The sequence below is a fragment of the Loxodonta africana genome, chromosome 5 (genome assembly GCF_030014295.1).
Source record: "Loxodonta africana isolate mLoxAfr1 chromosome 5, mLoxAfr1.hap2, whole genome shotgun sequence".
NCBI classification, from domain to species: Eukaryota; Metazoa; Chordata; class Mammalia; order Proboscidea; family Elephantidae; genus Loxodonta; species Loxodonta africana.
The window spans coordinates 158501159-158516436 of record NC_087346.1 but is presented as its reverse complement, the minus strand read 5'-3'; the positions used below and the strand labels follow the sequence as shown (position 1 = coordinate 158516436).

The following is a 15278-nucleotide window of genomic DNA, read 5'->3' as shown; positions in this document are numbered from 1 at the left end:
GAAGCTTTGATACGTTTGAAAAATGAACAGCAATCATTATAAGCGAATATACCAACCTGGGAACACTGCACGGGATTTCTATCACTCCAGAACAATAAGAAACAAATGTCAAGGCTGAACGAGGTCTCCCCTTCATTGCATACATTGACTAAAACATCTACCGAGATTTCATTTCTTTTCAAGCTAGCAGGAAATCGAGCTCACAGCTGCTGCGCCATACACCCCTGGGAAAACTCCTCACAGCAAATCTGCATTACCCATTTACATCCTCAGTGGAGAGTTTGTTTTTAAGTCTTGCTTCCTTTAGCGAGTGAAATAAATAAAAACTAAAATGAACCCAAAAGGAAGGGAAAAAGGAAAGGATAGAAGGAGGACTAAGGGAGGGAGGGAGAGAGGGCTGGTGGAAGGAGAGAGAACACGCTCACACACGCTAAACCCCGTCAAGTTCACGCAGGGCTGCTTGGCCCATGTGACACACTTGGCTAGGAGCACAGAGGCTCCCACCAGCAAGTGTGCATCAGGAACACACCAGAACCACCTAGGAAGACGGAATTTCTTTTTTTTTTTAATAGATCTATGAAGTAAAAGACCTGTTACCAGGGAATAGAACGCCCAGTTTGCTTCTCTGGTACCCACTGTCTTAGGAACATCTAGCCTAATTCCAGCTGAAGCCCTGCTCCAGCCTCGGCCCCTCACACAGGCTGAGCCCCGGGCTTATGGGGACAGGCCTCCCCTACGCTGTAACGCAGGAGCCGGGAGACCTGTCAAAGCCTAGGTTTTGGTCTGTGAAGACCACTCAGGAGGAATCGGCTCAGACAGCGCCTGAGCACTGTACACAGGAGCACCTCTTGGGCCGATGGGAACTGAGCAGCGTTGGGACTGGCACCAAGCTCCTTGCGGCACCTGTCGCTGGTGCCTGCTGATGGCCTGCGCTGCACTTGGGTCATGCCGCACCCAGTGGGGGCCGAAAGCCCCCCACTCATGGCCGTCTACTCACATGCACAGTCCATGCAGAGGGCAGCTGGCTGTGACGTTCGGAGGCTTTGGGAGAGAAGGAGGGGATGAAGCTCACGAGAGAGGACAGGGCAGCGAACAGCATACCGGTGAGTCACCGGGGAAACTGCTTAAGAACACACAGAAGCTTTGAAGAAGGACTCCAGGGACCGGGTGGGATCACTGGAGTCAACAACACGCAAGCATTAGGCTTGTGACGATAGCACTACCTTTTCATGCAGGAAGTGTTAAGGGCCCTGACATACAACGTGAATTAAATGAGGGCCTATCTTTACTCCGAGGTTAATGCAGGTACGTTATTTTGTCTTTTTGCACCATATGGAGTCAGGTTATGCTGGGATGACTAGTGAGGTCCATCATATCTTAAGCAGTTTCAAGCAGAAAGTATTCCTCAGGTTTTGGCGACTGGCTGAGGTGGACTTGGTTCAGACTAAAGGGAGGTGAGTGCTCTGTGTTAGGGGGTGGGCTCCCAAAGCCTCCGAAGTCCCGGCTGCCCCACTTCTCTACGTCATCTAACTATGAACAGTAAGGAGGCACAGACCAAGCAGTTGGTAATACAGCTTGGCACGCAGACACCGGACGAGAGAGACTGCAGCAAGGGTTTCACGTGATCGTGTGTAATGCTCGTCCACACCTTAGTCTTCGACTTGGGACTGCTTCCATTCTGCCCTTCCTCGGGAGCCTCATCGCCCCGGCCAGAGTTCAGCCATCTTGTCTTCTCTCGCTGCTGCTTCTGAAAACTGTGTCTGAGGGGCGAGCCAGTGCCCGAATCACCGTCACTAGCAAAGGAGTAACCCGTGACACTGGCAGGAACCTCCACATCGCTGTACTTTTTAGATTTCTCTCTCAGAGCAGGGTATCGGTAAGGGTAGCCAGTTCTGTAACCCTACGGGCCAAAGAGAATGAAAGACAGTCAGTATTCCCGATCCCCAACTGGACTTTGCTGTGGAGACCGAGGGAACACCTCCACAGTTCCTGAAGTGGAGACCCAGCAGAAATGCACACATGTTCACCAAAAGACAGGCAGCAGAGTGCTCACCACAGCCCTACTCGTAACAGACCCAGTGGAGAACCAACTCCAGCGTCGCCGACAGCAGAACGTGTAAGCTGTGCTGTACCCCTACAGTGCAGTATGACACAGCAATGAAAATCAGTGACTGCTGAAGGCTGTGTGGATGACATAGATATGATGCCGAGCGAAAACCCAAATGCAAAAGAACACACACCGTACGATTCCATTTATAAAAAACACAAAAAAAGGCAAAATCAAGCTTTGAGGCTGAAAGACAGGGGTGTGGCGACAGAGCCGGGTGGGGAGGGCTCCTGAGGTTCTGTAAGGTTCTGTCTGCTGATCTGGGTGCTGGTCACAGTGTGTTCAGTTTTTAAAACTCGACAAACTGAATACTTACAATATATGCACTTCCCTGTTGATATCTGATTACTTCAATGAAAAGTTAAAATTGAAGAAAACAAACAGGGCTACTTGCTGCTGGATACAGTACAGGTTACACTAACCAACCTAACAGGTATTTATATTTTTTCTTTTTAATCACAGTCTTAAACACTGTGATAATCTTTAGGTATGACCAAGCAAGCGCACCTCATGAGAATTAGTTCCCAGCAAAATCATTCGACACTTGAACAGAACAACGTTCAAGTGCAACCTTGAATTCTGCCTCGTGACCGTTAACCATGCTCTGAAGCACGTGCCCCGCAGGACTCTCGCCTTGGTAACAGCACCTAACCCACCTTTTCCCCACAGACAACCTCCTCTGGGGCAGGCACCGTGTCTTACTCAGGTCTGCCCACTGCTGAGCACCTGTGGGTGTCTGGGTGTGGCAGACAGACTCGAGGGTCACGCTTTGTGTAACACCCTCCCTCTGAGTGTGAGCGGTATCTGGGGCTCGCTCCTAACCAGTGGACCTCAGCAAAGGAGACAGGGTACCAGAGACAAACGCAGGCCCAACCTACAAAGGCCTCTCCTCCACTGCTGGCTTTCAAGAGGCCAATGGCCATGAATTCCACAGCCCGAAGAAAACGAATTCTGCTGGAACCCCAGGGGGGCATGGAAGCAGATCCTTGCCCGATGAGAGGCCAGCCCTGACCCACACCCTGACTGTAACTTGTGAGACCCTGGCTAAGCTGTGCCTGGACTCCTGACCCACGGAAACAATGAATGGGTGTTGTTTTAAGCCATTGAGTTTGTACTGATTTGTTAAGCAACACAGAAGGCCAACACACTGATCATCCAAAAGACATCTGCCAAATTGTCTGACTGACTCATATGTGGGCCATGACACTCCCGGCACCTCTACAACAAACGACAACTCGAGGGAGCTAAGACTTGAAAGGATTACACTGGGCTTGCCCTACCAATGAGCTGGGGCCTGCACCCACCTGCTGGCCTATCCTACAACGTCCACAACGCTCACTGCTAGCACTCCCCCGAGCTGGCACTCCCCACGGTGGGCTCTGCGCCTCTGTGAGGGCCAGCCTCTTGGAGGTTACCTTCACTACCAGACACTCTTCTAATGCATCAAAAAAGGTGACGACAACCCTGAATGGAGCTTTTTTTCTTACATAAACTACCCGCAGAGACAGGCAATGTCTGCACTAGCCACACTTCCACTTACAAGTATGCTTTACCGAGGAATAATAAAAAATCATGACTTCGCTACAAAGACTGTCTTCAGAAAAATACCGTTCTTATTCACTCAAGTCTCCTGTTGGTTAGGAGGCAGGGCTTCGATTAATCGCCACGACTTCAGGATAAACCCCCAGGACTACACAAACACCATTTTATCCTGAGAGGGTGTGTGTTTTTTCTCGATTCTTCCCCTTTCAATGCTGTCAAATCAAAATTAAAGGCAATACTCTGACCTTACACCTCTTACATGGCTTGTAGTTAAAAATATGAATCCGTTCCGCCTTGAGAAATTGGAATTGTATCTTGATTTTGAAAAACAATGTAGTGTTTCTCCTAACTGCACGTGTTGAAGTCTCTCTTACAGTGTGGGAGTCTTCAGCTCTGCTTTCTGTCCCACCCACTGTGCAACAAGCAGCCTGTGCGGCTGATTCCAACACTGAGTCAAAAGATGGCTACGCTCAGGGATTGGCGGTCTGGCCTCTCATAAACCCAAGACCTCCTAATATTAAAAACCACAATCTGTGCGCATGAGGGACGTTTGTCTTGAACGTCTCCCTTACTGACTTCCCGTCACTATCAAACCTGAGTTACTGGCTCATCTAGCTTCTCTCTGCCCACCTCACAAACCTGTTGACATGCACACGCCACGGCAGGGTGGCGCCCCCAACTGGCGTCTCCTCTTCCATTCCTCATTGAGTTTTAGAGAGAAGAGCAGTGAAATGTCAAAATAGCTAACAGGAAGAAAACCTGGGGCAGTCTGTCCAGGGCATCTCGCCACGCCTCAGCCCACTGGGCCACTCTGAGCACCTGGCACTCCCTCTGCAGTCCCTGGCCACTGCAGCCCCACTCTCAAACCCATGGACATCCCTGACGTTACACTGTTGTGGTAGGCCACCTAACTCTAGCCACTTTTTCATCCTCTCGGTTAGCTATCTCTCCTTCCCCTGCCGTCCCTGATCTGCTGCTTCCATCCTCAGTTACCTCTCTCTCCTCCCTCTGCAGTCTCTCAGCAGTCCTGGCCCTGGCTTTGGTGGCTGAGCCTGGCACCCACACCCACATTGGCTCCTGCCGCTCCCATCGCACCTGCCGCCACACATTCACACCTGCTAGGCTTACTGCCTGAGAAGCGCTGCGGCAGGGTGGTTTAATGCTTGGTCGCTAGCTGAAAGGTCAGTGGTTTGAACCCACCAGCCACTCCACAGGAGAAAGAGGTGGCAGTCTGCTCCTATAAAGATTACAGCCTTGGACACCCTATGGGGCAGTGCTACTCAGCCCTACAGAGTCACTATGAGTCAGAATTGACTTGATGGCAACAGGTTTGGTTTGGTTTTTTTCTGGCAGGTGGCTTACTGTGGACTCACCTGTTCGTCTCCCTGACTAGGCGATGGCTTTGTGTCCCTGCACCAACAACCCCGGTGTCTCCTGTGCAGTAGACACACAGATAATACCTGTGCACCACAACACCCGGGCCCAATTAACCAGGGCTTACTGCTGAAACCCACCCCCGCCCACCGTGCTGCCAAAAAAAAAAAAACAAAACACTGCACCAACTGATTTCAAAATTCTCCCCTCCATAGCCTGGTCGGGGATGATGGTCATGAGCTGGTTTGCTACAAGTTTCTCAGCTGTCTTAGTGGTTAGTTCTCCAGAGCAGGCTGCAGAGCCGTGTTCCCTGTGCTCACTAAGCCCAAAGAGAAGGCTATCTTTAGGAAACAAAACAAGAAACCCTCCCTTCTCCATTTCTCCGCAATCTGGCTTAAAAGTTAACAAGCCTGGTGCCTCTTCAGGACTGAAGGGTGAAAGCAGTGTCCTTCCCTGGCACTTAGACACTGAATGTTTTTTACTCCCTATAAAAACAGCCATGTCTGTGCTTTCAGAAAAAGCTTTATCACTGAGTGAGGGCGACATTCTTACCAGGTTATCAAGCATCCGCATGAGGGCTTCGAATTCCTGCTCCCCAATCTGCCACCTGGGAGGCAATCCGGTGCTCCCCTCCCCTGCCGGAGACTCCGGGGACCGGGACTTGGCTTTGTACTTCCCGGGATCCAGCAGGACTAGGTTGTCTGGGCCTCCTGCGCTGGCCAGCGTACGAACCTTTTCCAAAACAAGAAACACAAAGGCTTGAGTTCCTCACGGAGCCCCCGAGAGCCAGGGCTATGAGATAGACCAGGTTTCAACAGAGATCCAGTCACTGGAGCAGAGACTATGAGACGCAGGCTAGGCAGTGACGGACTAGTCGCTGGGCATTTTCAAAGGTCTGTCTTTAGCATGAATACACTGTTGGGCACTCACACTTGGAGGCCAACTGGGAAAATCAAAGCACTCCTAAGAATGCACGAAGCAGAGCCTGGAGACTTCCGGCCCCCAGACCCCAGACCCGAGTGGGGGGCAGTGGGAAGAGCACACACGTGGGCGGGCCACGGGCCTGGCTCCCTGGCCCACACCAGCTGTAAGCTGGGCAAGGTTCTTCCTCTTCGCACCTGTTTTATCAAAAGGGGTGCACCTACTACAGAGCCCGGCACGTACCAGGGATGCCACACACAGCAGTGGTTTATGTACCGGAAAAAGAAAAATTAGAAACCAAAGCCCAGTGATCTTTTGCCAACTTAAATCAGTGAAATGGCATTTGTCCTGGTCAATTTCCAAATCCATGAGCTCATCTTGGGCAAACAGACTCCTGCAAGACTCATGGCTGCAAAGCAAATACAAAAGTCGTCATGAAGGCCAGAGACACCTGAGTGAACTGCAGACCGAGGGAATGGCCAGCGCTTACCTGGATCTCACAGGCCACCACAAGGTTGTGAATGTAGTAGAACGCCTCCTCAACAGTCTCTCCAACTGAGACCAGCCCATGGTTTCGGAGAATGAGGACCTGAAGGGACAGCGTGGATTCTCCATGAGCTAGGTGAACAGGCTGACGCTTGACTTTTTCTTCTCCCTCTATAATTTCAAGACCAGATTAGGTGCCTACTGACCTTACTCTTAGGTCCCAAATTTTTCTGAATCAAAACCTTTTCCTCCTCATCAACGAGAATCCCGTGATAGTCATGATAAGCCACTTCTCCAAGGGACAGTGCCTCCGGGGAGATTGGCAAGAGGCCGCACTTCATCGCAGACACCTAGAGACCAGGTGGTCACTGTTAATGCAGGCAAAACAGTGAGCGCTCTCCTCACAGAAACAGAGGGAAGATGTTCATTTTGTTCTCTTCTTGGAAATAAATGAAACCGTGAACTTAGGATAAATGTGAATTCTGTGGCTCACTAATTAGCCTAAAGACAAAGCTATCAACAAGCCTTAGACAGTCTCAAAAGAAAATCTCATCGTTTAAGACTTTTTCACATTAGTTACAAATTCTATATAAGTCAGACTTTATGATAAGACAAGCAGACACTCATGATATTTCAAAAGATAGGCTGCCAAAGTCCAGGTGTGCTATGAAACACCAGAAAACTAATATCATGTAATTTCTCTATATTTATTTAACTCAAACTGAATCTCAAAGTAAAAATAGCTAAGTGTTTGAATTTGATATAACCCTTAAGTGTCCTATAATCCCCCTATCTGGCCTTAGACTAGGCTAGCTTGGAATGTCTTCTACAAAGAGCAGCATCGGACCCTAGTCTAACAGGATCCCAAGATGTGGATGATATCTATCGGTGCCAACAATTCCATAGGGAAAAGCTTATCTAAAAAGACAGTATCACATTTAATTCCTTTCATAGCTTCAGCCTTCCTATAAGAAATTCCCTTACCATGCAAAATTATTTGGATGACAATTTTTAAAACATACGGCACGGTGGCTGTTTACAACTGTATTCTCAAAGGTATCTCTAATGATTCTTCAACACGCGTGGACTTCTAGTGGCTGGGATAGCGTGTGTTCTTTTAGAAAAAAGTTACACCACTCAGAGAATGACACATCTAATAAAACTCTGGCACTCTGAAGCCTACGGTCAAAGTGAAATAAACCAGTCGGAGCTAAGACTCACCCCAACGATCAAATGCGCAGGCATCCAAACACCAACACGGCACCTGGCGTGCATCACTAAACCGACACCAGCACCTGGCGCGCATCACTAAACCGACAACGGCACCTGGCGCGCATCTCTAAACCCACAACGGCACCTGGCGCGCATCGCTAAACCCACAACGGCACCTGGTGCACAAACGAGCCCCAAACACATTAAAGTATAAAACTAGCAATAAAAGGCAAAGCTTTAAGTGTTCTGCTTTCGCTTGATTTTGTGCCAACAATCAGAATGTGCATTTTCGTGCCGAGAGGCCTGGCGCCTTGTCCAGTGGTCGACTCACCGCTGCCCCTGCTGGCGTGTGAATATGGACCACGCATCTCACATCCGGTCGGGCAGCATAAATCGCAGAATGTAAGGTGAAGCCAGCTTGATTGACTCCCAGATTAGTGCTTCCTCGATCTACTACATCTCCTTGTAGATTGATTTTAACCTTAAATTAAGAAAATTTTTAAAGGTTAAGAGGATTTCAAATTGCCCCAAATAGAAAATATTTTTTTTAATTTTATTATGTTGTTGTTGACACAGCAAAATATACACCAATTCAATCATTTCTACATGTACAATTCAGTGACACTGATTACATTCTTTGAGTTGTGCAACCATTCTCACCCTTCTTTTCTGAGTTGTTCCTCCCTAATTAACATAATCTCATTGCTCCCCAAGGTTCCTATCCATTCTTTCAAGTTGCTGTCGTCACTTGGATACCATATAGATAGCTCTTAAAAAAGCCTAATGCTCAAGGCAGAGCTTTTTTACCGTTAGACTGAACTACTGTTTGATTTTAAGAAGACTACAGGGAATATTTTTGGTTTAAGGTTTAAAGATTTTTTCAGGGCAATAGTTTTAGGAGTTCATCCAATCTTCATGACACTAGGAAGTCTAGAGTCCATGAGAATTTGAAATTCTGTTCTGCGTTTTCCCCCTTTTGATTAGGATTCTTTTACAGGATCTTTGATCAAAATGTTCAGTAATGGTAGCTGGGCACCAGCTAGTTCTTCTGGTCTCATGGCAAAGGAGGCAGTTGTTCATGGAGGCAATTAGCCACACATTCCCTATCCTCGTCCTATTCCTGACTCTCCTACTTCCTCTGTTGCTCCAGGCAAATAGAGACCAATGGTTGTGCCTTGGGTGGCCGCCTGCAACCTCCTAAAACCCCAGGCACTATGCATCGATCTAGGAGGTAGAAGAGAAGCACTAAATGCGTTATTAGGCCAATTACCTGGGATGTCCCCTGAGACCATGGCCCTAAACCTCCAAACCCAAGAACCAAACCCCAGGACTACCTGGTTGTACGTGAGCAGCCTCGGCAGGGTTGTCGTCGTTGTAAACGTATCTATCACACAACTTTTCCCAGTTCAACTTTTTACAGGTATAGAACTTACTGACAGCAATTAAAACAATTGGCTGTGCAACCCTACCCTTAATCAATGCAATTTTCCATCACTGTTAACCCCCAGTTCCCCGTCCCTCCCACTCCTGGTAACCACTAATAAACTTTGTTCTCTATATATTTGCCTTTTCTTGCCTTTTTATATAAATGAGATCATATAATATTTGTCCTTCTGTGAGTGACTTATTTGACTCAACGTATCTTCCAGCTTCATCATATTGTGGCATATATCAAGACTCCATTTCGCCTATGGGCTGAGGAGTATTCCAGTCTATGTATGTGCCACGTTTTGTTCACCCATTCATCTGTTCATGGGCATTTAGGTTGTTTCCACCTTTCGGCTGCTTGTGAATAGTACTGCAATGAACACTGGTGTACAAGTCTCTATCTGAGTCTCTGCTTTCAGGTCTTCTGGGTGTACACCTAGGAGTGGAATTGCTGGGTCAAATGGCAGTTCTATTTTTAGTTTTCTGAGGAACTGCCACACTGATTTCCACAATGACTGTACCATTTTGCATTCCCACCAGAAATGGATAAGGGTTCCAATTTCCCCACAACTGTACCAACATCTGTAATTGTTTTTTAACTTAGCCACCCTAGTGGGAGTGAAATGGTATTTCATTGTGGTTTTGATTTGCACTCTATCCAGAGAATATTTAAACCAGTTGAAATATTTACAATTTCTTTCAAAGGTTTTTCTAACTGAATTAATCACAAAAAATATGGAGTCCTTCATCTTTCTTGGGTTTTACATGTTAGCTAAATTTGAAGATGCTTAATTATCTAATATGACCCACACCTATGTGATGCCCGAGAAGAGTGGTCCATTCTTACCAAGCTGGAAGCAGTCACTTCGCTGTAAAGCAGTCCAAAAGGTACAATGAGGAAGTGCTCCTGCTCAGAGCTCACTCTGGTCTGCAGGGAGAATTGCCCAGTTAGCTCAAAAATCCAATTACAGCCCATTCCATCTCTTGCCGCCCCAAAAAGCCCCAAAGTTAATCTATACTCACACCTCACAGGTTTGTTGTGAGTATTATGTGAGCTAATTAGGAAAGTACTTAAGCACAGTGCCTGTCACAAAGCTAAGAGGTATTGGAAGCTTTCTACTAATACACAACCGTAACTTAATTTGCCAGGTACATAAAGTACACCTTGGTCACATACATAGTAACTGACTTTATAGAGAAAAAAACAATTCTACACTAGTGCTCTGATAAACCCGCCGCCATCAAGTTAATTCCGACTCATAGCGACCCTGTAGGGCAGAGGAGAACTGCCCCATAGGGTTTCCAAGGCTGTCATCTTTACGGAAGCAGACTACCACATCTTTTTCCCATGGAGCGCCTGATGGGTTTGAACCACTGACCTTTTGGTTAGCAGCTGAGCACTTAACCACTGTGCCATGAGGGCTCATAAAAACCACAAACGATAGAGTGCCCTATCTGCTTGATTCATTTAAAAAAATTCTCTACGATGCCATATTGTCCCAATTTTGCTCCTTCCTCAATACTGTTGTCCTTTCACAACAATCCATTCAACAGTGCAGGTCTGGCACATACCCTTTACCAAGCACTCTGCTAAACACTAGTGAGAGAGATGTGAATCCTGTCCTCAAAATATTCAGTCTAACTTTATAAGATTTGAGAACAGAATCAAAAGACTTCCTACAGATAACATGAGAATCCATTTACTACTGGGTTAAGAAATCCAGAATTCTAACCAGCCCAAGGTATGTGGAACTCAGTGTTTGTTGGATAAGACCTTAGGTGTGTGCTCCCGCTTCATCACCAGCGGAACAACGTCTTCTGTGGCGGCCCTAACAGAAACACCTGCAGCTGCTGCTAGGGTGGTCCCAGGAAACGGGGTGCACACACATCCTGCATTCCCTCAGCCTCATTCCGCCAGTGCTCAGCGAGGCCTGCTAGGTCATGGGCACTGTGGGACAGCAGTAAGTAAATGGATGCTGGAGAGACCTAATCATTAAAACAGTCCACCTCACACTCGGCAGAATGTCTGTCTGGGATTTTCACCACTGCTTCTAGCATTCGACAGAAAACAAGTTCTATCCCCCTTCTACAATTTAGTTCTCAAATGCCTGAAACTATCCCATCTTCTCTTATGTTGTCTTTATGCTAAACGCACCTTCGTTTCCTCAGCATAAAGTAACAGGAGTAAGAGCACAGGACCCAAAGTCACGGAGGTATAGAGCCCTCTGCAGTAGACAGTTGGGCCTTTTGGTTCCAGTTCTGAGAGCAGGACCACACCTGAGGCCAACGAGTGGGGGCCTACCTACTAAGAGAGACCATCTGGGGGCGCAATGCTGACTAAGCCTCAGGAGGCCTGTGGTGAAGCCAACAAAAGCCTGGGAAGACCAAGGCCTCACTGGAGCTTCCGGGGTTGGAAAGTACAGGGCTGGGAGTGGCAGCAGAGCAGTCTGAGTGGGCAGAGCTGCAAAGCGCTTAGGGCCGCGACAGCACCAGAAGCAGTGGAGACCAGAGCCGGCAAGACACCGGCAGAAACCTCGCTGAGAGCAAGACGCCCAGAGAGACTAGTGGCGCAGCAGTGCAGCACAGCAGCCCGAGGCCGGCAGAAGCTTGGGCCCAGCCTGGGTGCCCCCTCCCCACAGTAGGGGTTGGCGTCAGAGCAGTTTCTGCTTTGAGAGCTCAGGTCAGCCAGAGAACTGGGCCAGGTAGCTACAGGGATAGGGGGGCAGAGCTAGCTAAGCCAAGTCTCGGAGAGAGAGAGAGAGAACCTGGCAATGTAAGAGTGAACACCAATTTCTCACTATGAAACCATTATTTAAGAGGGCACATTTATTTGTATTCTTGTTTGGTATCTACTTTCCGTGTGCTAACACTCTGGTGGCATCTTGTGTGTTCTGGCTCTGACTGAACGGACATGACATTTATGAAGGGACCACTGTTAGTGAACAACCTGTGTGTGCACCACAACAGTAAATGCGTACTGTTTAAACACCTGTGGATGTGCCACAGGTATATACGGTCGGAGCTAAAATCCTAGCTGTGCCGTGAACTGGTGCCCTGAGCTCCTGTTCGCCTTATCTGTGAAATGGGGGTTATGAGGGCTCCCCCCCACGATGAAGCGCTCAATAAATGGCACTGTTGTTGTCAGGTGCTATCAAATCAGTCCCGACTCACAGTGACCCTACGTACAACAGAACGAAACACTGCCTCGACCTGCACCATCCTTACAGTCTTTGCTATGCTTGAGATTGTTATTGCAGCCACTGTGTCCATCTATCTCATTAAGGGTCATCTTCTTTTTCACTGACCCTCTACTTTATCAGGAGCCATGGTGGCACGTAGTGGTTAAGCATTCAGCTTCCAACCAAAAGGTCAGCAGTTTGAATCCACCAGCTGCTGCTTGGAAACCCTTCGAAGCACTTTTCTACTCTGTCCTATAGGGTTGTTATGGGTCGGAATTGACTTGATGGCAATGGGTTTTTTTTGGGGGGGGGTTCTACTTTACAAAGGACGATGTCCCTTCTCCAGGGATTGGTCCCTCCTGATAACATGTTCAAAGTATGTGAGATGAAGTCTTGCCATCCTTGCTTCTAAAGAGCATTCTGGGTGTACTTCCTCCCAGACAGATTTGTTTGTTCCTCTGGTCATCTGTGGTATTATATTCAGTACTCTTTGCCAACACCATAATTCAAAGGCATCAATTCTTTGGTTTCCGTATTCATTGCCCAACTTTTGCATGCATATGAGGTAAATGAAAACACCATGGCTTGGGTCAGGCACATCAAAGTGACATCTTCACTTTTTAACGCTTCAAAGAGTTCTTTTGTAGCAGATTTGCCCAATGCAATAAGTTGTTAGATTCCTTGACTGCTGCCTCCATGGGCTTTGATTGTGGATGCAAGTAAAATGAAATCCTTAATGACTTCAATCTTTTCTCTGTTTATCATGATGTTGCTTATTGGTCCAGTTGCGAGGATTTTTGTTTATGTTGAGGTGTAACCCATACCGAAGGCTGTGGTCTTTAATCTTCATTAGTAAGTGCTTCAAGTCCTCTTCACTTCCAGCAGGCAAGGTGGTGTCATCTGCATAATGCAGGTTGTTAATGAGTCTTCCTCCAATCCTAATGCCATATTCTTCTTCACATAGTCCAACTTCCTCAGATTATTTGCTCAGCATACAGACTGAATAAGTACGGTAAAAGGACACAACCTGATACACACCTTTCCTGATTTTAAACCACGCAGTATCCCTTTGTTCTGTTCGAACAACTGCCTCTTGGTCTATGTACAGGTTCTTCATGAGCACAATTAAGTGTCCTGGAATTCACATTCTTTGTAGTGTTACCCATAATTTGTTATGATCCACACAGTCAAATGCCTTTGCATAGTCAATAAAACACAGGTATTCTCTGCTTTCAGCCAAGATCCATCTGCCATCAGCAACGACATCCCTGGTTCCACGTCCTCTTCTGAATCCAGTTCAAACTTCTGGCAGTCCCTGTTGATGCACTGCTGCCACCGCTTTGGAATGAGCGTCAGCAAAATTTTACTTGTGTGAATTAATGATACTGTTTGATAATTTCCACATTCTGTTGGATCTCCTTCCTTTGGAATGGGCACAAATATGGATCTCTCCCAGTCGGTTAACCAGGAAGCTGTCTTCCAAATTTCCTGACATAGAAGCGAGTACTTCCAGTGCTGCATCCATTTGTTGAAACATCTCAATTGGTTTTTCCATCAATTCCTAAACCCTTGTTTTTCCCAATGCCTTCAGTGCATCTTGGACTTCTTCCTTTACTACCATCCGTTCCTGATCATTCACTACCTGCTGAAATGGTTGAACGTCGACCGATTCTTTTTGGTATAGTGACTCTGTGTATTCCTCCCATTTTCTTTTGATGCTTCCTGTGTTATTCAATATTGTCCTCATAGAATCCTTCAATATTGCAACTCAAGGCTGAAATTTTTTATTCAGATCTTTCAGCTTGACAAATGAGGAGTGTGTTCTTCCCGTTTGGTTTTCTAACTCCAAGTTTTTGCACATTTCATTACTTTATCTTTTCAAGCTGCCCTTTGAAATCTTCTTTTCAGCTGTTTTACTTCATCATTTCTTCTGTTCACTTTAGTTACACAACGTTCAAGTTTCAGAGTCTCTTCTAACATCCACTTTGGTCTTTTTTTTTCTGTCTTTTTAATGACGTTTTTGCTTTCTTCAGGTACAGCATCCTTAATGTCACTCCACAACTCATATGATCTTTGCTCATGTTCAACGAGTCAAATCTATTCTCTGAAACGGTCTCTAAATTCAGGTGGGATATACTCAAGGTCATACTTTGGCTCTCATGAACTCGCTCTGACTTTCTTCAGCTTCAACTTTAACTTGCACATGAGCAATTGATGGTCTGTTCCAGTCGGCCCCTGGCCTTGTTCTGACTGAGGATATTGAGCTTTTGTCCATTGTCTCTTTCCACAGATGCAGTTGATTTGATTCCTGTGTATTCCATCTGGCGAGGTCCACGTGTACAGCTGCTGCGTATGTTGGTGAAAAGGTTATTTGCAATGAAGAAGTCACTGGTCTTGCAAAATTCTATCATGCGATCTCCAGCACTGTTTCTATCACCGAGGCCATATTTTCCAACTATCAATCCTTCTTCTTTGTTCCCAACTTTCGCATTCCAATAACCAGTAATTATCAATGCATCCTGATTGCATGTTTGATCAATTTCAGACTGCAGAAGTTGGTAAAAAGCTTTAATCTCCTCATCTTTGGCATTAGTGGTTGGTGCGTAAATTTGATAATAGTCGTATTAACTGGTCTTCCTTGTATGCATATGACTATTATCCTATCGCTGACAGTGTTATACTTCAGGGTAAATCTTGAAATGTTTTTTTTGACAAGGAAGGCAATTCGTTATTTCCAGCATAGTAGACCATATGATTGTCTGATTCAAAATGACCAGTACCAATCCATTCCAGCTCACTAATGCCTAGGATATCAATGTTTATTCATTCCACTTCATTTCTGACGACTTCCAATTTTCCTAGACTCATACTTCCTACATTCCAGGTTCCAATTATTAATACATGTTTGCAGCTTTTCTCATTTTGAGTTGTGCCCCATCAGCAAATGAAGGTCCCGAAAGCTTGACTCCATCACGTCATTAAGGTCGAGTCTACTTTGTGGAGGCAGCTCTTCCGCAGTCATCTGTTGA

At 46.6% G+C, this 15278-nt stretch overlaps 1 protein-coding gene across 6 annotated transcripts in view; it reads right to left on the bottom strand.

The window, feature by feature from the left end:
• Nucleotides 1-15278, bottom strand: part of ADD1 (adducin 1) — a 103953-nt gene that overhangs the window by 14737 nt on the left and 73938 nt on the right. For all 6 annotated transcript variants that reach the window (XM_010591342.3, XM_003411254.4, XM_023549690.2 and 3 more), the window contains exons 5-10: nucleotides 9918-9998; nucleotides 7974-8123; nucleotides 6637-6780; nucleotides 6435-6533; nucleotides 5576-5755; nucleotides 1649-1900 (exon numbers count right to left, since the gene is read on the bottom strand). In XM_010591342.3, the coding sequence (XP_010589644.2) occupies nucleotides 1649-1900; nucleotides 5576-5755; nucleotides 6435-6533; nucleotides 6637-6780; nucleotides 7974-8123; nucleotides 9918-9998 (906 nt within the window). The remainder of the gene's footprint in view (nucleotides 1-1648; nucleotides 1901-5575; nucleotides 5756-6434; nucleotides 6534-6636; nucleotides 6781-7973; nucleotides 8124-9917; nucleotides 9999-15278) is intronic.